The sequence below is a fragment of the Trachurus trachurus genome (assembly GCF_905171665.1).
Source record: "Trachurus trachurus genome assembly, chromosome: 13".
In the NCBI taxonomy this organism is placed as follows: Eukaryota; Metazoa; Chordata; class Actinopteri; order Carangiformes; family Carangidae; genus Trachurus; species Trachurus trachurus.
In genome coordinates, this window is record NC_139892.1 from 10,883,695 (window position 1) to 10,901,581 (window position 17,887).

General features: G+C 42.3%; 1 protein-coding gene across 2 annotated transcripts; it reads right to left on the reverse strand.

The window, feature by feature from the left end:
* Positions 1 to 13: 13 nt before the first annotated feature.
* On the reverse strand, positions 14 to 16,180 carry coq8b (coenzyme Q8B). Of its 2 annotated transcripts, none has more exons than XM_083984325.1 (16): positions 16,098 to 16,180; positions 15,379 to 15,560; positions 15,098 to 15,236; positions 13,720 to 13,925; positions 13,243 to 13,309; positions 11,793 to 11,867; positions 10,247 to 10,366; positions 10,049 to 10,134; positions 9,798 to 9,938; positions 9,572 to 9,653; positions 7,746 to 7,839; positions 5,702 to 5,843; positions 3,951 to 4,058; positions 3,794 to 3,859; positions 3,436 to 3,522; positions 14 to 2,066 (listed from the first exon to the last, which is right to left on the reverse strand). In XM_083984325.1, coding segments are annotated over exons 1-16 (1,899 nt in total). In that variant the 5' UTR covers positions 16,099 to 16,180; the 3' UTR covers positions 14 to 1,763. The 2 variants fall into 2 exon arrangements, with proteins under 2 accessions (XP_083840451.1, XP_083840450.1); XM_083984324.1 differs by having other exon boundaries at positions 15,098 to 15,242.
* Positions 16,181 to 17,887: the final 1,707 nt, after the last annotated feature.

Genomic DNA, 17,887 nt, shown 5'->3' on the forward strand with positions numbered 1-17,887 from the left:
TGATGCAGAGAAATCCTTTTGACATTTTATTCAATTAAAAATGAATGTTACAAGATTCGTCTGTGTCATAAAGAAGTGTCAAAACATCACAAAAAGAAAAGAAAAAGAAAGGCCTGTCAGGATGTCACATTATGGAGTTTTATGTCAAAATATGCTTTATAATGCAAGGTCATTACTCAGCGGGGATCCATTAGACCGTCTTCGCTAAAGCCTCTGATAATCTGCTCATCTCGTCTGCCAGTTTGGGAGAAAAAGCTTTATTTGCCAACTCATCAGGCGGCACACAAAGTCCTTCGAACAAAAGAGAGCACTTGGCAGCGTCAGCCCCGGTGATGCAGGGGCTCATTATCAGTCGTGACAAACCAGAGAGGATACCTTACTGTCAGGCTGAGCACGAGCCACCACCAGCCTCAGAGAGCACAGGAGGAAACGTACGTATGTAGCTTGCCTTTAAAAAAGAAAAGAAAATCTAAAGCACATGGAGTTAGCTTAGATTTACAGCAGCGTTATATTGTGTAGTGTGGTCAAGGAGGCCACCTGTATGGAAGACCAAGGACGTCACAGGAGAAGTCATAAAGCATCTCCTTGGTTTCACAGGAATTAGATAGATCAAGAACTGGAAAAAGAGACTTAAATATATAAATGAATGATTCATTGATGAATAAATACCTTGGACAGAAAGACAAATTGACCAAAACACACATTAAATGGACCATTTAATAAGTTAATTTGTAAATTCATTAATAAATAGTATCTATTTGCAAAGGCAGTTTCCTATCAATGTATCATCATCAACCCATCAATATATGGAGAGGCTAAATGACTCAGCTAATTTATTAGCTAACAGGAAAAGGAAAAGCAACTAGAAAGAGGGAATCCACCAGGAATGTATTCCCATTTTTTAAACTGCCTTTTTAAATTCTATTATTCTTCATGAATTAATAAATATGTCTATAAATAGTCTATTTAATACTGTTTTTGTGAATGCATTTTAAATATATTTATTGAAGGGTCAGTCTTTTTACAATTCCCCTTTTTAAATGACTATTTATTTAAGGGAATGCTTTATTTACATTCCCAGTGACATCCATGGTCCTCCAAAAACTTCCCTTTGTTTATTTGTCTGCAGGTTTATGCAAAAGAGTACAGACCCGATTTGCGTTGAACCTGGTGTAGGAATGCAGCTTCGAGCGAAGAACCCATTAAACGTGGGTGAAGATCTGGACCATTTAATGTGAATTAGATTTTTTTCCCCTTCTTTGTGTCTGGTGCATGTTGTTTGACACGGGCCTCTGCAGAGACAAGAGCTCTCTGCTGACTGAGTGACTGTTCAAGTCTGTTTGCTGTGACAGAGAAGGAGCCAGTATAGTCAAGCACATACACCAACACTCAAATTGAATTAAATATTCATACTCTTCAATAATTTTACAGATTTGATCAGTAAGAATAAAGCCCTTTGGACTTCAATATATATATATCTGCTGTGACAGAATCATCACCATTGGTTTTAGTGTGTTTAAATTACTTGTCATAATTGGACCGTGATAGAAAGTTCAACACACTCATATGTAGTTCTCACTGGAGCACACGGGCAAAGTCCGTTAGAGTTAGATTTTGGCAAAGGCTGGAGGCTTGACCTGATCCAGAGTCTCCACATGTGGATACAAGACTCCGCCCTTCAGTCCCCTCCTCTCCTCGTCCGCCCACTCGGAAACCGTCCTGAGCGTTAACGTTAACATCGTCCTTGAGCGTCGTCTACCCGACTACTGCGCCTGCTCCGCCTGCTCCTCCTGCCTCCTCTGGTTGTAGTTGTCGTACACGCCGAGGAACATGTCCTTGCAGGTGATGCTCGCGTTCAGTTTGGAGCAGATGAGGAAGGAGCCGGCCATCTTGCGGTGGAGGGAGTACGTCTCCTCGGGCGGAGGCGTGAGGCGGTGGCGCAGCATGACGGGGATGAGGCTCTGGATGCGCTGCGTGGTGCTCTGGGTGCCGAAGTCGAAGGGCTCCGCGGACGCAAAGGCTTCGCCGAGGATCATCACCGCCTCCACGTGGGCGTCCTCGAAGGCCTGACGGAGAGCAGAGAGAGAGGCGTCACAATTAAAGAGGAACTACGCAGGATTTTCAGCTTAACTATGCTACATTTTTACCTTAAAGGGATAGTTCAACATTTTGGCAAATTGGCCCATTGCCATAATCCCTATAGTCATAGCAGTAGGTTTGTTACCTTTAATTGTCGGTGCAAGCAATTTTTAGAACGGCGGAGCAGAGCCGCAAGCTGCTCAGGGCTACCCTACGGAGGCTCATGGGATTTCTTGGTTTCCCTCATCAAACTCATCAAATACACAATCCAACGACTCCACAACGCTCTGGTGGACAAGTTGTGACCTGCACATTCACCACGCTACGAGATAATAACAGAACGTTACCAGACGGAGTTGTTTTTGAGGTAAATACAGAGACTTCTTGCTGAAAAACTGCCCCTGACGGGAACGCGCATCAGCTGTTTTGCATGAATTTACCTCTAAAACAACTCTGTCTGGTAACATTCTGTTATTATCTCATAGCGTGGTGTCCCAGCTCTCCTCTCGGTGGCACCGCAACACAAACATGCTCCATAACCCGTAATCTCTTGTTTATGACAGATACTGTAAGACTACACAGATATACACATCGTGACATCGTATATGATATATAATGTTATCTACCGCTCTATTGATTGATTTCTCACCGGCTTCATTGTAAACAAATGCACATGGCCTGGAGGAGGGTTAGCAAAACAGAAGAAAAGCGACCGGACTTGCCTAGTTCCCCTTTACAACGACCATCTCTGTGTATAATAATCATCCACACCTTCAATATAGAGCTGAAGAGACTGAGCAAATGTTTACAAGAAATGTTATTACCTCAAGTGCACATAATACTGTCTACACAAATAGTTCGTCATGGCACTTTCTTTGATTCTTTGTCACATTTTATGTAATATTAATAGGATAAGGATTTAATATATTTCAAACACTGAAAGTAAAGATGACACAGTAAAACTTAGAGTAGCGCTCACTAACGGATATAATCCCTGACATTCATATTTCATACATCCATCTGTCTCAGTTAGTTTTACTGTCAAGATTAAGAGTGAGTCAGTCTTTCCTTCACCCGTCAGCCTCGAAATCCACTGATTCACGAGTGCTGAGCCGCCTTTATGTGTATGCAAACAGGGCTGGAAATGGAAACACAATCTCTTCAGCAAAGATAACAAATGAACGTTGTTAAGAAGAGAACAAGACGACGAAAGGATGATGCATCATGAGTGTAGCGAAACAGCATCAAGCGCCGGGGAATGAAACCGAGGCACAAATAAAGAGAATAAGACAAGAGGAGGATAAACCATATCAAAAATAAATGAGCGCAGCAGCAGCAGAGACGAAAATACCTCACCTTGGCCTCAAAGCCTGTCAGGAACTTCAGGTCCTTTGATTTGGAGAGAACAGTCGCTCGATCACCCACTGAAGCTGCGTGCACCACCTGAACACGCAACACAACACAACGCAACACACATACAGACAAAATGGGTTGTGTGGATATGGTAATCATGTTTATTTGAAGAGTTCCCTTAAGGGCAACCGAGAGATCGAAGGAGCTGCAAGTAGGGCAACGTGCGCATGAGATTGAGATTGTACACGATCCGTTTCTACCACGGCTGCTGCAAAATTTAGTCAAAGACTCTTGCGCTTAATTATTTTACAGAAATAATAGTTGCATAAATCATGCCGTTTGGTTTTGGATTGATAATTACCTGTATGTACTCGTCTGTGAATGACTCTGGGTAACCCCTGCACGCTCCGAAGTCCAACAGAATAACCTGAAGGCAAGATGAGATGCTGCATGTGATGATTTGGTTTGATGCACATGAACCTTTAGTCAACATAGAAAATGAATTTGCGACTCCTCACCTTGTTGGTTTCCGAGTTGTAGAAGAAGTTGGCCCAGTTTGGATCTGTCTGCATGAACCTGAACTCGAACAGCTCCCTGAGACACAGCTGGAGGATGTTAAAACAGATCTGAAGGGCGGAGGAGAAGAAGAGGGGTTTTGAGTTTATTATGAATGTGATATTTTCAAGCTGTTGCTGTTATTACAATCAGATGCATGAGCCATATTTAATCCATCTTCGTTCTATGTGACGATAACCTGCCTCACACTTCTGTTGTTCAGGCTCAACCTGCATAAATCTCAGCTGTTAAACACATGTTTGTACATTTTTCCTGCTGCTGTCTTCCTTCATGTGTGTTCTCACATTGTAGTGTGTGTGCAGTGCAGCTTTGTACTTTTACCAACAAGGCGAAGCAGCTTCACCATAAACTGCATTCAAGCAAAAGCATTGCGAATAAAAATGAAATACAGATAGATACACATGCATTAAAAAGGTCAGCACAGTAGACCAGGATGAGTGGGCAGATCCATACAGTCTGCTCCCTTGACTTGTCAAAGGATTTCAGCTCTAATTGGTTCCTACAATTACAGGATCAGACAGCGAGGGACCTCTCACTGTAAACCTTTACATTACGTATAAAACATTATGCACATTTCTCTCTGTGGCCCTTATGTAAGAAACTTCATTATCTTTCCTTCAATATGCATAAACTGACAGAGGTAGCCCTCTCCTCTCCTCTCCTCTCCTCTCCTCTCCTCTCCTCTCCTCTCCTCTCTACTTCCTCTCCTCTTCTCCTTCTTTCCTCCTCCTCTCTTCTCTCCTCTCCATTTTCCTCTCCTCTTCCTCCTCTCCTCCCTTCCTTCTTTCCTCCTCCTCCTCTCCCTTTACTACTTCCTCTCCTCTCCTCTCCCTCCTCTCCTTCTTTCCTCCTCCTCTCTACTCTCCCGTTTCCTCTCCTCTCCTCTTCCTCCTCTCTCCTTCTTTCCTCCTCCTCCTCTCCTCCTTCTTTTCTCCTCCTCTGATCTCCTCTCCTCTCCCTTTTCCTCTCCCCTTCTTCTTTCCTCTTCCTCCTCTCTCCTTCTTTCCTCCTCTCTCTTTACTACTTCATCTCCTCTCCCCTTCCTCGTCTCCTTCCCCCCCCCCCCTCCTCCTCCTCTCTACTCTCCCTTTTCCTCTCCTCTCCGCTTCCTCCTCTCTCCTTCTTTCCTCCTCCTCCTCTCCTCCTTCTTTTCTCCTCCTCTCCTTTCCCCTTTCCTCTCCTCTCCTCTCATCTCCTCTCCTCTCCTCTCCTCTCCTCTCCTCTCCTCTCCTCTCCTCTCCTCTCCTCTCCTCTCCTCTCCTCTGTTGCTCACCCAATGTTTCTCCAATTTTTTCCCTGTTAAAAGGGTTTTCTATGGAGGTTTTCGAGTCGATGTGAGGGTCTAAGGGCAGAGGATGTTGTTATGATGCCGTGTAAAGCCCCTTTTGGGCTATACAAATAAAACTGCCTTGCCTGAAGCACTTTTATAACCTCATGCTGTTATTTCTCCCTGGTTAACTGAGGTGATTCTGTTTCAGGAAACATAGCTGAACATCGGCCTCTACATGCAGGTAACATCATCTTTGATAATGTCACCTAATGGAGCTGTAGTCTTCTTTCGTCAAATCGTTAAAAAAAAAAACCTGCAGTGAACCCACTAAAGTCCACGATGCTCTCCTCCTGTGTCCGATGCCCCACTGGCCTGAAAGTGTCAGTGAGGAAACTCCGCTGCAGCTGCTGCAGGTGCTCGTACCTGGTTCCGGGTCTCCTGGTCCAGGTCTACGCAGCGGTCCAGTGGGACTCCCTGCACCAGCTCCATGGCCAGGACCCTCTTTGCTGACAGCTCATCGATCACCTCAGGGACCTGGAAGTACTCGTTTCCCTCCAGCAGGGACCTGAAATCCCAGACACAAATATTAAAGGGATATCAAATCAAATCAAAATAAACTTTAAAGGGATAGTTCAACATTTTGGCAAATTGGCCCATTGCCATAATCGCTATAGTCATAGCAGTAGGTTCATTACCTTTAATTGTAGGTGTAAGCTATTTTCAGTACGGCGGAGCGCAGCAGCTGGCTGCTCAGAGCTACGCTATGGAGGCTAATGGAATTTCTTGGTTTCCCTCATTAAACTCATCAAATTCAACATCCCAAAACTCCACAGCGCTTTTGTAGACAAGTTGTGACCTGCACAACCACCACGCTATGAGATAATGACGGGACGATACGAAACGGAGCCGTTTTCGAGGTAAATACAGGGTAAATACGGAGACTGCTTGCTGAAAAACTGTCCCTGAACGCAACGCGCATCAGCGGTTTTGTATGAATTTACCTCGAAAACGGCTCCGTTTCGTATCGTTCCGTCATTATCTCATAGCGTGGTGGTTGTGCAGCTCACAACTTGTCTACAAAAGCGCTGTGGAGTTTTGGGATTTTGTATTTGATGAGTTTGATGAGGGAAACCAAGAAATTCCCTTAGCCTCCATAGCGTAGCTCTGAGCAGCCAGCTGCTGCGCTCCGCTGTACTAAAAATAGCTTACACCTACAATTAAAGGTAACGAACCTACTGCTATGACTATAGCAATTATGGCAATGGGCCAATTTGCCAAAATGTTGAACTATCCCTTTAATGTCCCCGGAGGGAAAATTGTCTTGGACAATCAATGCTGTACATCCTGCAAAACAGATTTAAAACCATACATATCACATACTCACACACACAACCAACAGAGATCACTTACAGACAGTACGACTAAGTTCATAGTTCATACAAAGTAATAAATAATTATTGCACTTTCTACTGTATATATTGCATCTTGCCTCAGTAATAGTAGTATGTAGGATAGGATAGTTCAACAATTTGGCAAATTGTCTCTGTCTGGTAACGTTCTGTTATTATCTGATAGCGTGGTGAATGTGCAGGTCACAACTTGTCCACCAGAGCGTTTTGGAGTTGTTGGATTGTGTATTTGACGAGTTTGATGAGGGAAACCAAGAAATCCCATTAGCCTCCGTAGCGTAGCTCTGAACAGCTCACGGCTCTGCTCCGCCGTTCTAAAAAATTGCTTGCACCGACAATTAAAAGGTAACAAACCTACTCCTAAAACTATAGGGATTATGGCAATGGGCCAATTTGCCAAAATGTTGAACTATCCCTTTAAAGGAAAACTTTTGACTTTGAAAGCTTTGTTTTTTTCATTATGATTATTGATAATTGTGACAAAATGTTAGAATGACACCAATAACAACAATAATCAGAGGAAAAGTGGGAGTGTAACTATTCAAATTATTTAAAATGAAGTACAAAAACATATTAAAAAGTGAAAAACCTCTGCATAACCCAATATAAATAAACATAAATAGATCAAAGTAACAGACAGGATTTTTCAGTCTGATGAAATCTAGAGTAAAACTGGAGACCATCTTGAAACGGGATCAGACCATCTGCACCTGTCAATATGCCCACGCTCCCTGGGATTCTGGGACCACACCCGTCTTTTTACCTTCCTTTTGATCTCAACTACACCTGTCAAGTGTTTTGTGACTCGTCGTGATGCCCAGAGACGAACAACAGACAAACTCCCTCTGTGATTGTTCCCAACACGGAGAATTTGAACATGATGACAGAAACATACACACTAAACATAAATGAGTAATAGACATCTAAAGGTACCAGGACTCTGAGGAAAAGCTGCGTTACCTCATCCTGACTAAGAAGCTGGTGTGGTTTCTGCTCTGTGCAGCTCAACAGGCTTCGGCAGTGGAGGTTTCATGGTTCAATGCAGCACATAAACCCACCTGAACTTCTTGGCGCACTCCGCTTCCCGCTTGTAGTCGCACTCCCACGCCAGCTCCCTCTGAAGAACCTCCAAGCTGCTGTCTGCAAACAGGCCTGCGGAAAAATAAATAGTGTGAAATTCATGAGCGGAACCAAAGAAAACGGAAACATCCAGCGTTTAACACCTTGGAGAAGTTTTCTACATCTGCTAGAAGTTACAACATTTACACTAACTGTCTCTGAGTCAAGCCATTTTAATCACAGATTATTATGGCGTTATTATGTAGCCAAATACAGCTGACAAGAGTTATCTGTGCTTGTTATTCATTTTTACAACTTTTGCGTGTTTGAACTAATTTGTACAGTACAGCACAATATTTTAAACAACAAATAAAACTTAATTAGCATTTAATGTTTTAAGTGTTAAGTGTGTAAGACTGGGCAACACAAAGGAACAAGTAACATATCTCCCATGAATGATGCAGACAACCTCCTTTTCTATGGAACAATTGTGCCAACTAGTTTTGGCCTGCACCTATAGCACCACCCCATGGTCCAAAGTGGAATAGATTTTGTAGTTCACTTCATTTAATAAGGCTGAATCTGAATTTGTTTAATTTAGGATAATAATGATGAGGCTTCTATATAAATATATACGTGTCTGATTTCAAATCTTTCCATCTAAAAATGGAAAACTTTTGCACACCGGTTTTCAGAAAGGTTAAAATATCAGAAAGTGAAACCTGACCGTGTCTCCTTTCCTCTTCTTTTCCAGGGAATGGGTCGATTAGGAGACGGTCTGACCCTCACTGATCCTAAAAAATCCTCTTTACAGTATATATGATGTTCTAAGCCGGTGCATATTCTCATTTGCCCAGGTCATAGTATTTCAAAGGAGGTTAAATCGAAAGCAACTGGACTTAGTTATTTGTCTAGGAAGACGTTTCACCTCTCATCCAAGAGGCTTCATCAGTTCATGTACGCAGCTGACCAGGCTGGGACTGGTCCAACTATCTGGTGTGGAGACTCACTATTTAACCTCTAATGATGTTCTAACAGTGTTTGATATGTTTTGGCCTGTTTGTTGTAGATGCAGTACGGTCATCCTCCCTATTTAAACATTTGTACTGTATGACACTAGAGCTCTCAGCTTTGATTTTTCCCCTGGCTAATGCTGTGATTTCTTTCTCTTTTCTTTTTCTTGCTCTTGCATCTGGTTTATTAAAGAGGAACTATGCCAGTCTGGTCGCTTTTCCTCTGTTTTTGCTAACCCTCTGCCTGGCCATGTGCATTTGTTTACAACGAAGCCTGCGAGAAATCAACACATGGAGTGGCGGATAACGTTATATAACATATACGATGCTACGACGTGTATATTTGTGTAGTCTTAACTGTCATACAATACAACAAAAGATTATGGGTTACGGAGTACGTTTGTGTCGCGGTGCGCAGAGACGAGAGCTGGGACACCGGGGCGGCGGCGGCAGAGTAACTACACTGATGTTGCAAGGTTGGTTTTCAGCCATGAGACGCCAGGTGGAAGGCAGAGAGCCTTCGTTCTCACAAGTCATGTAGTTAACTATCACAATTACTCCGGAGCTTTTTAATGAAGGTAAAAATGTAGCATAGCCACGGGAGAAATCCTGCTTAGTTTGTCTTTAAGACAAGTGCATAAAACGTATGCTTTCTAGATATGATCATCTTCCCTTCTTCAATGATTACACCTTTGGATGTAAAAAATGTCCAGTCTTCCTTGTGTGTGTATATATACACACACTATATATATTATTATATAAATGTTTCAAGTGAGAAGAAAGTGCGTGGGAGTTTTCTCTACAAATCTTACCATCTGGAAGGACGACGCTCATTTTTAGCACAGACATCAGGTTGTTTATGTCACTGTGGATACTCTCTGCCACTCCAGGATACTAGGAGGAATATGAGAGTAACAGAAGGTCAAATCGGTGCAGACAGAAAAAGACAGTCACCGTGAGGGAGACAGGGACAGGCTGTGTGTGTGTGTGTGTATATATATATATATATATAAAAATATATATCAAGCATCCTCCTACCTGGATCTTCATGGCTATTTCTCTGCCGTCTTTTAACACCGCGTGATGCACCTGGCCGATGGAGGCGGCGGCGAAGGGTTTGTCTTCAAAGGAGGACAATTTGTCTCTCCAGCCGGGCCCCAGCTCCTCGTCTAAAACTTTCTGCACACACATATGCAGCACACAGAGTTTGGAAATTTCATTTGGCAATAATCTATTTTTAATCAAATAACTAATGTAATAAGACAGATCTACAAATCAGCGCTGCTTACATTCATCTGCCAAGTGGGCATGAAGTCCGCGCTCTGCCGCACCCTCTCAAAGATCTTCTGCAGCTGGGGGTTGATGAAAGCGTTATCTGAAGAGGAAAAAAGGAGAGAAGTTGTCAGAAAAAAAAAGCAAAAAAAAAACATTTTCACTGCCCAGAAAAATCCTCTGTGATCACAACATCATTTTACAGCAGTTCGTACCTTGAATGCTCAGCATCTGTCCAATCTTAAGTGCTGCTCCACGAACCTTACACAGCGTGTTGACTATTCTCTCAGCGTTGGCCTCTGACAGGAGCGGAGAGTCCAGCAGAGCGCTCATGTCTACAAAAACAACAACAGCACACACACACAGATACAGACAGAGAGAGGCTGTCAGCAGTGATGCTCAGCAAAACACATTACAACATCAAGTGCAACAGCATAAACAAGATTATTTCGCCATTTTGTGCACAGCACGTTGGGTACAATAGGAATTCTTGTGCGGAGTTCCCCCCAAGTCAGACTTAAAAGATTATTAAAAAGTTTAAAAGACTTGTTAAAAAGACTAAAGTAAATAAGGAAAAACATTACAAACAATTCAACAAATAGCCTATAAATAAATTACATTAAAGGTATAATGTGTAGGAATTCCCCCCATCTAGCGGTGCGGTTGCATATCTGAACGTATTCTTGATGTTGCATTCACGTGAAATCGGGCAGACGTCAGACAGACAACAGACGCTGCATATAACAGGATAAACAAGCGTCTATGTAAACAAGTGGTCCGCCAGCACGAGGCAAAACAATACAGGCGTGACAATATGTTGTCATGGTGATGTCGTATTGTTTACCTGACCCACGTTTTACCGTCTTTCTCTCGTCGAGTAAAATGACATCCATGAATGCAACAACAGTGCCTCCGTCCTTCCTCACGCTACACAGTGGTGACAGTTTTAACAGGCGCTACCTGGAAAACTTTCTCCCCGAGCCAACAGCTCCGGTGAGTTTCCGTGGTTACCTACGGTCACGCTGCCACTGAACGTAAAAAATGGCGATGCAACATGGCCGCCTCGGTTCGGTGCGTCGTCCCCTTATGTATTTGTAACGACTTGTAACAACTCATTCTAAGGTACGAGAAAGCTTTCATTTGTATGCGGGTGTGATTCGACTTCAGTGAAATACGTATTTATGAAAGAAATATTTGATTTTTGCTAATAAAAAGCCAAATAAGTTACATACTGGGGCTTTAAAGGACAAAAAGCACATTTAAAATAAGTAAAGCTGCCATATTGTTGAAAGTGCAGGAGTAATGTCAGTGCTGTCAATGGTGTACCAGTTGTGTTTATTTAATATTTGCCATGAGTCTGACTGTGGCTGGGAAAGTCAAGAGCGACTCCTCTTAGCAACGACTGTCATAAAAAAACTGCTGCATGTAAATAACGAGCTCCTGCCCTGAACTGAACCACTTGTAGATGTAGAGCGTTAAAAAAAAAAACCTGGTCTGGTCAGGGGCGCTGAGTTATTAAAACACTGTTCATTAAACACATTTCAAGGTTTCTCTTGAAATCCTTGTTAACAGGTTTGATTTAAAGCCCGTCGAGCGCCTGGCAGGTGCTGACACATTAAAAACTTCTCTAGGGCTGACCAGCTGTGCGTCTGTCTCCTGCATCTGCCAAGCGCGAGGGCTGGATCAAAAGACATTTTACAGGTTGGGAGGAGCAATCAGCAGCAGACCGGAGAGGGAAAGAGAATATTTCTTTTTTTTTACCTCCTTTTTGCTTTCCTCCCAGTGACTGTTTGGCCACTTCTGCAATGGCACCGATCCCCAGACCGACTGCCAGTCCTGCAGCAGAGAGACAGACAGACAAGTGATTTTTATATTTAAGGGCTTTAACAGATGCTTGACGGACACAGCTGCTGGTAGGTGAAGAGTAAAATCCCGTTCTGATACATTTAAATAGATGAAGAAGCAGCTTATCATTGAGATTAAAGGGAAAGTTCACCCAAAATTCAAATTTCACTCATTATCTACTCACCCTCATGTCGACTAAGGGTTGGGAGAAGTTTCAGAGTCCTCCGTGGCTTCTCTGAGTTACAGCGGGGCTCCGTGCAGCACTGCATGTCCATATGACGGTTGCGAACGGAGCTCACTTTTCTTTGTTCAAAAAGACACACCAAAAAACATCCAAATACCTCCATAGTGCTCGTCTGTAATGTCCCTCTTGTATTGAAGCCCAAACATGAGAAATTGTTCCGAAAAAAATGTAAACAATGTACAAACAAGCTTAAAATATAGACTTATTTAATTTTTTTCGGAACAATTTCTCATGTCGGGGCTTCAATACAAGATGGACATTACAGACGAGCAGCATTTGGATGGTTTTTGGTGTGTCTTTTTGGACGAAGAAAAGTGTTTGCCCCGTTTGTGACTGTCATATGGACATGCAGTGCTGCGCTGAGCCCCCCTGTAACTCCAAGAAGGCACGGAGGACTCTGAAACTTCTCCCAACCCTTAGTCGACATGAGGGTGAGTAGAAAATGAGTGAAATTTGAATTTTGGGTGAACTATCCCTTTCAGAAAATGCAACACCATTCACTTTACAGGACACAGATTTAAGTACATGTATATTCAGAGCAAAAGTGAATGGAACAACACTCTATGTTTACAATACAAAGCCATTACCGGTAATTAGCAACGCAAATAATAAAATGATTTTTAATACTTGTCTACACCAATCACTTTGTTATGGTTTACATTATGACTTCATATTAACACACTGAGCTATGAAACACTGATAATATTTGAAAGTTTAAAAACAAAATGTGCCATTTTTAGAGCATCTTTGAACAGACTAGCTTATGTAACAAAAGGTGTTCATTATGTCATTCACCTCGTATTATTATCGTATTTCAATGTGCAGAGTAAAAATAAAAAATGTCTTTGTAGATCTGTCACTTTGTTCTCTCTTTACACAGAGAACAGGCGAAAAAAAATTAGACTGACGATAATTTGTGTCACAATTATTGAATTAGAGAGGTTGGGTTAAGTTTGCTGACAGCAGCCGATGAAGCCATCTGTTTGCCTCATGCCACTGGAAGCCCAGGCTTTGTGTCTGCTGGTGCGGAGCCAAGCTGTGACAAATGACTAGGGCCGAGTGTGTGAATGGTGAAGTCAAAACTGATTTGCACAGACTGAAATGTAAGTAAACTGTTCCCACCTCCAAAATTAACCAGCCTGCTGATTCTAGTAGCCGGCACCTTCCTCTCTCTGGCACGGTCACTCAGCTGAAGGGGGACAAACAATGAAAAAACAATGAATGTATTTACTGGGCATCATTTCTAGAGCTGTTTTCACTCATTGTCAGTTAATTAAGCGCTAAACTAAAAAGCAAAAAGGAAATGTGTTTCAAATTGCAGAAAACTCCTCTATTCAGAGCTTGAGAGCTTGATGGGAAGAGAGTGCTGCAAATAATCTACACGAAGGCACATTTAAAAGTGTAGTCTTTTAAGTTGGCGTCTGCTAGTCCAGTCTGCAGCAGCACAACAGTCAACCTCTGGTGGTGTAGTAGCATATGCTGCATGTTACACACTGACACAGGAAAAAGAGCAAGAACTAGAAAAGATCTATATAATCTGCAATAATAACATATTAATTATTGTTTTTTAATAGATCATAATGCAACACTTATACCAACCTTCTGTCTGACAGGCTTGGTCAGGGCCTGCTTGGCCTCCCTGGCCTTCTTGATGTCCTCTGGTGTGAGTCTGGCCACCACAGTGTCGTGCACGGACCTGGTCTGGCAGTAGTATCGGTGGAGGCCGCGACCGGTGTGGAGGAAGCGAGCACTCTGCCCCGGCCAGCCTGCCCCTCCTGCTGCTGCCCCCGGGGGAGGATATGCTCCTGTGATAGAAAGAAGAGAGGGAAGTACGAATTCAATACATGATGGTCGTAATATGGGAGACAGAAACAGAGAACGCCGCACACTCAGCTCCAGTTGCAGAGGGTTTATTTAGACAACGTTTCGCCCGTTCGGCCTTTGTCAAGTCTATATGGGAGAATCATTATGTGACTTTCTTTAAACATATTGGCCTGTTGACACACAAGAAAAGAAATAGGAAAAAAAAAAACTCAGCCGTTTCCACCACTAGAATGGATTTAGCAAAATGCTGACAGAAACATGTTATAACTTCACACTGTATACCTGCTGTAAGATTCCCATTATTCACCACCTTTTCTAGTGCTCAAAGACGCACACACACAGCGGGGAAAATAAGTAATAAACGCGTCAACATTTTTCTCAGAAAATATATTTCTAATAGAGCTACTGACATGAAATGTTCACCAGATGTCGGCAACAACCCAAGTAATGCACACATACAAAGAAATTCAAAGATGTATGTTCATAAATTAAGTAATGTGTAATAAAGTGAAATGACAGAGGGAATACGTATTGAACACATGAAGAAAAGGAGGAGGAGCAAAAAGGTTTGGAAAGCCAAGAAAGCAGCTGGAGTCTGTCAGTATTTAGAAAGTCATCCTGTCCCCTATCAGTGCAAAGTAATATCAGCTGGTTTAGTCCAAATTGACGCCTATAAAAAGGTTTCTCCTCACCAAGGTGTCACACAAGAGGCATCTCATGACGGGGAAAAGCAAAGAGCTTCTCAAGACCTTCAGCAACTTATGTTGCAGAACATACTGATGGCATCGGTTACAGATGTGTCTGAATGCACCGTTTTATCCGTTAGTGCTGTTAATCTGAAACTAAAAAGAACAACATTTCCCCATAAACTGGTCACGACCAAGATTTCTGACAGAGTCAAAAGAAAACTAAGGAGAGTCGTCCAAGAGCCAAGGAGCCCTGACAGAGAGCTAGAGAGACCTGCAATTAGCTGGTACAGTCATCTGTAGCTTCTATGTATGCTCACATGGAAGTCTATTGACACATTCAATACTTATTTTCCCCGCTGTATTATATTGTACTTGATGACTAATCTTTAAGTATATTAAGGTCTTCAGCGCAAATGTCATTTTCTTCAATGTACATCACCCCATGATTACACCTGTTGCCTCACCTGTTGCAGCTCCAGCTCCTGCCTGGTTTTGCTCCGCTGCATCAGGAGGAAACTCAGACCCCACGGCCCATTTTGCTGCCTCATCGGGGTCCATCGTATCCCAGCCCTCTGCATCCGGAAACACATCCTCCTTTATGGACTGTTGCTGCAGACACAGCAGAGTTGAAGAGGTGGTTCGGTCAACTAATCACTACATGGGGTGGTTTTCTTTTAAATTAACATATGTCGTTCTGAACAAATCATGATGTATATTACAAGTTTTGTGTATTCATGAACCTCACCTCATTGCTGCCTCCCATGACGGTGCTCACTAGTCCCTCCACCACACCCTGAGCAGCTTGGACTCCCGCTCCCAGAGTGGAGTTGCAGGCCATCAATCGGAGCTGCTCTCCCTGGGTGATGACCAGGGCAGAGCCCACCTTACCCGCTCCTCGCAGCACCTGCAGGACCTCTGACAGCATCACTGCAAACAGGGAGGTGGAGACAGAAAGAGGAGTAAGGAAAAAGTACACTAAGTACAGACACACCCACCACACTCTTTGATACAAATAAACTACTGTTTGCAACATTATACACCCATGAAGATGTTTGTTACGTGACAGATCAATGTAAAGACTACTAAGACAAAAATGCATTGTGGTCTTTAAAGGGTTAACCTGTTAGATGGTTTAACCTTGGATGTGATTGACAGCTCATGTTATAATAAGCCATATGTATGTGTCATGAAACACGTGTCACCTGCAGTAATGTTGCAGAGACTATTTACAGAAGCCAGCAACACAGACACAAACTCACAAGACATATGTAAATGTAAACATAATATACGTATATACATATACGGTAGCACTCTCAGCTACGTTTACTAGCTCATGAACTAGCCACGTTGTGTAACGTTAATGGCTAAATCACAAGCTAGTTACACCCAAACGTTTCTCCGTCAACACAAATAATTTCACTATTGAATTTAAGTTTTCTGCTGTTAAAAAATTACGTGACTCACTTTTCTTTCAGCTGTGTTGTCCAGTGTTTTCTCAGTGACTGTCTGTCCTCCTCCTCTGTCACCACCACTGCACGGCGTCTGTTTTGCAACGATTCAACACCCGGAAGTAAAAGTTTGATTGGCTTGTGGTGGCAGCCAACCACAGCCCGAGATAGAACAAGTAGGCGGGACTTAAAGGTCAAGTAAAACAGGGGCGTATTCGGTTGACCAATGGCAGTGCAGGAAAACTCGGCAACGGACGTCAGGATTTACTGTCGAATTAGAGTCGAGATGGGCGTGGCTAGAATGAAACAACGTCCAATGAGAGTGAAGGGGGTGTTGTCGGTTGGATGCACGTGCGGCGAGGTACAGTCAGTTACCAAACTGAAGAAGGGACGCACTGTACAGGTGGCTTATAATAATATTCAATGATATAATATAACTTAACTACAATTCATCAATAATGTTAAAATGTTTATTTTAGATGATCATCAGTTCCTGTCAGGACATTGTTTAATGTAAAGTGTAGATTTTTATCAGTGTTTACCTGCAGAATTTGTAGACGATAAAGAATGAAAAAAACAAATTAAGAAAACATATTCGTCCTATATGAATTATCAGTGCAAAGAGCAAGTATTCAGTGGAGCCACTGTGACCTCTGTGCAAAACTGACATTGCATGAAGGGCATTACATTTTGATTGTTTGTATAGGAAGTTTGTGACTTTATTTTACTCATTAAAAGTCCAGATGACATCAGGAGGAAAAACTGAACTACTACATAGATATAAAAATGATTTGAAAATACTGTCATTGTGATAATTCCCAGCGTAATAACCTATTATTTATTCTCTACTGTAAAAGTCCATCACCTGAATACTGAATACATACAATAAATGTGCAAAATCATAGACTTAGGCACTGGTAATCACTGCACAATCATAATCAGACAGTAACAGAACAGAAGTTGCTGCCAATAAGAACAATACAATTAGTTATTTGATAACAAACTCCACTTGATAACAATGTGTAGGACAGAAGTCATACTTTTGCTCACATAGAGTAAGCCATTATCATTAGAATAAAAACACAATGATGGTGACTTGTATCAAAACTGTCCTTCGGGTAGGTATTCACTGCAGGAATACTATTTCCAGGGTGGACCCCAGCAGCAGGGACGTCTGGCCCTCTGCTGGACTGTCTGAGAAGGTGCTACATATGCGATTTTTGCTGTCCTCCTCCTCCATCCTATCTGAAATTCAGATGTGCAGAACATACTGACCATTGTGACACACATACTGTTCTCTCCACCCGTACTTATCTGAAGATTAATGTTAATGCAGGCTTTTACCAGCAAAACCAGTAAAGAACTGATGCTGATGCTAAAATAACCCTGAGTGTTTCATGTCTAACATACACATACACACACAGGCACTTACAGGTTTTGGAAGATAAAATGAAACTTTAATGATTCCTGCTGGCAAACTGGGTCAATGCAGACAAGAGAGAGGGTAGAAAATGTAAAAATCCAAATCGGACTGCACTTTATTTTCTCAAACTTGAAAATGTAAGACACTCTTTGAAAGGTTCAACAAGTAATATGGTGACCTTTTCTTGATTATGCAAAGACACACATTACACTATCCTTAGAATAAGCGGCGACATATGCTCCACAGCATAAGGCTGTTTAGCATAAGGTAATAACACTTTTTATCAATGGCCACGCTCCCCTCCCCTAAATGTGATTTTATTTATTTATTTATTTTATCTTATTTTTTTTGTCTGTCAGATTGTATGTTGTTTTTTCTTTCCT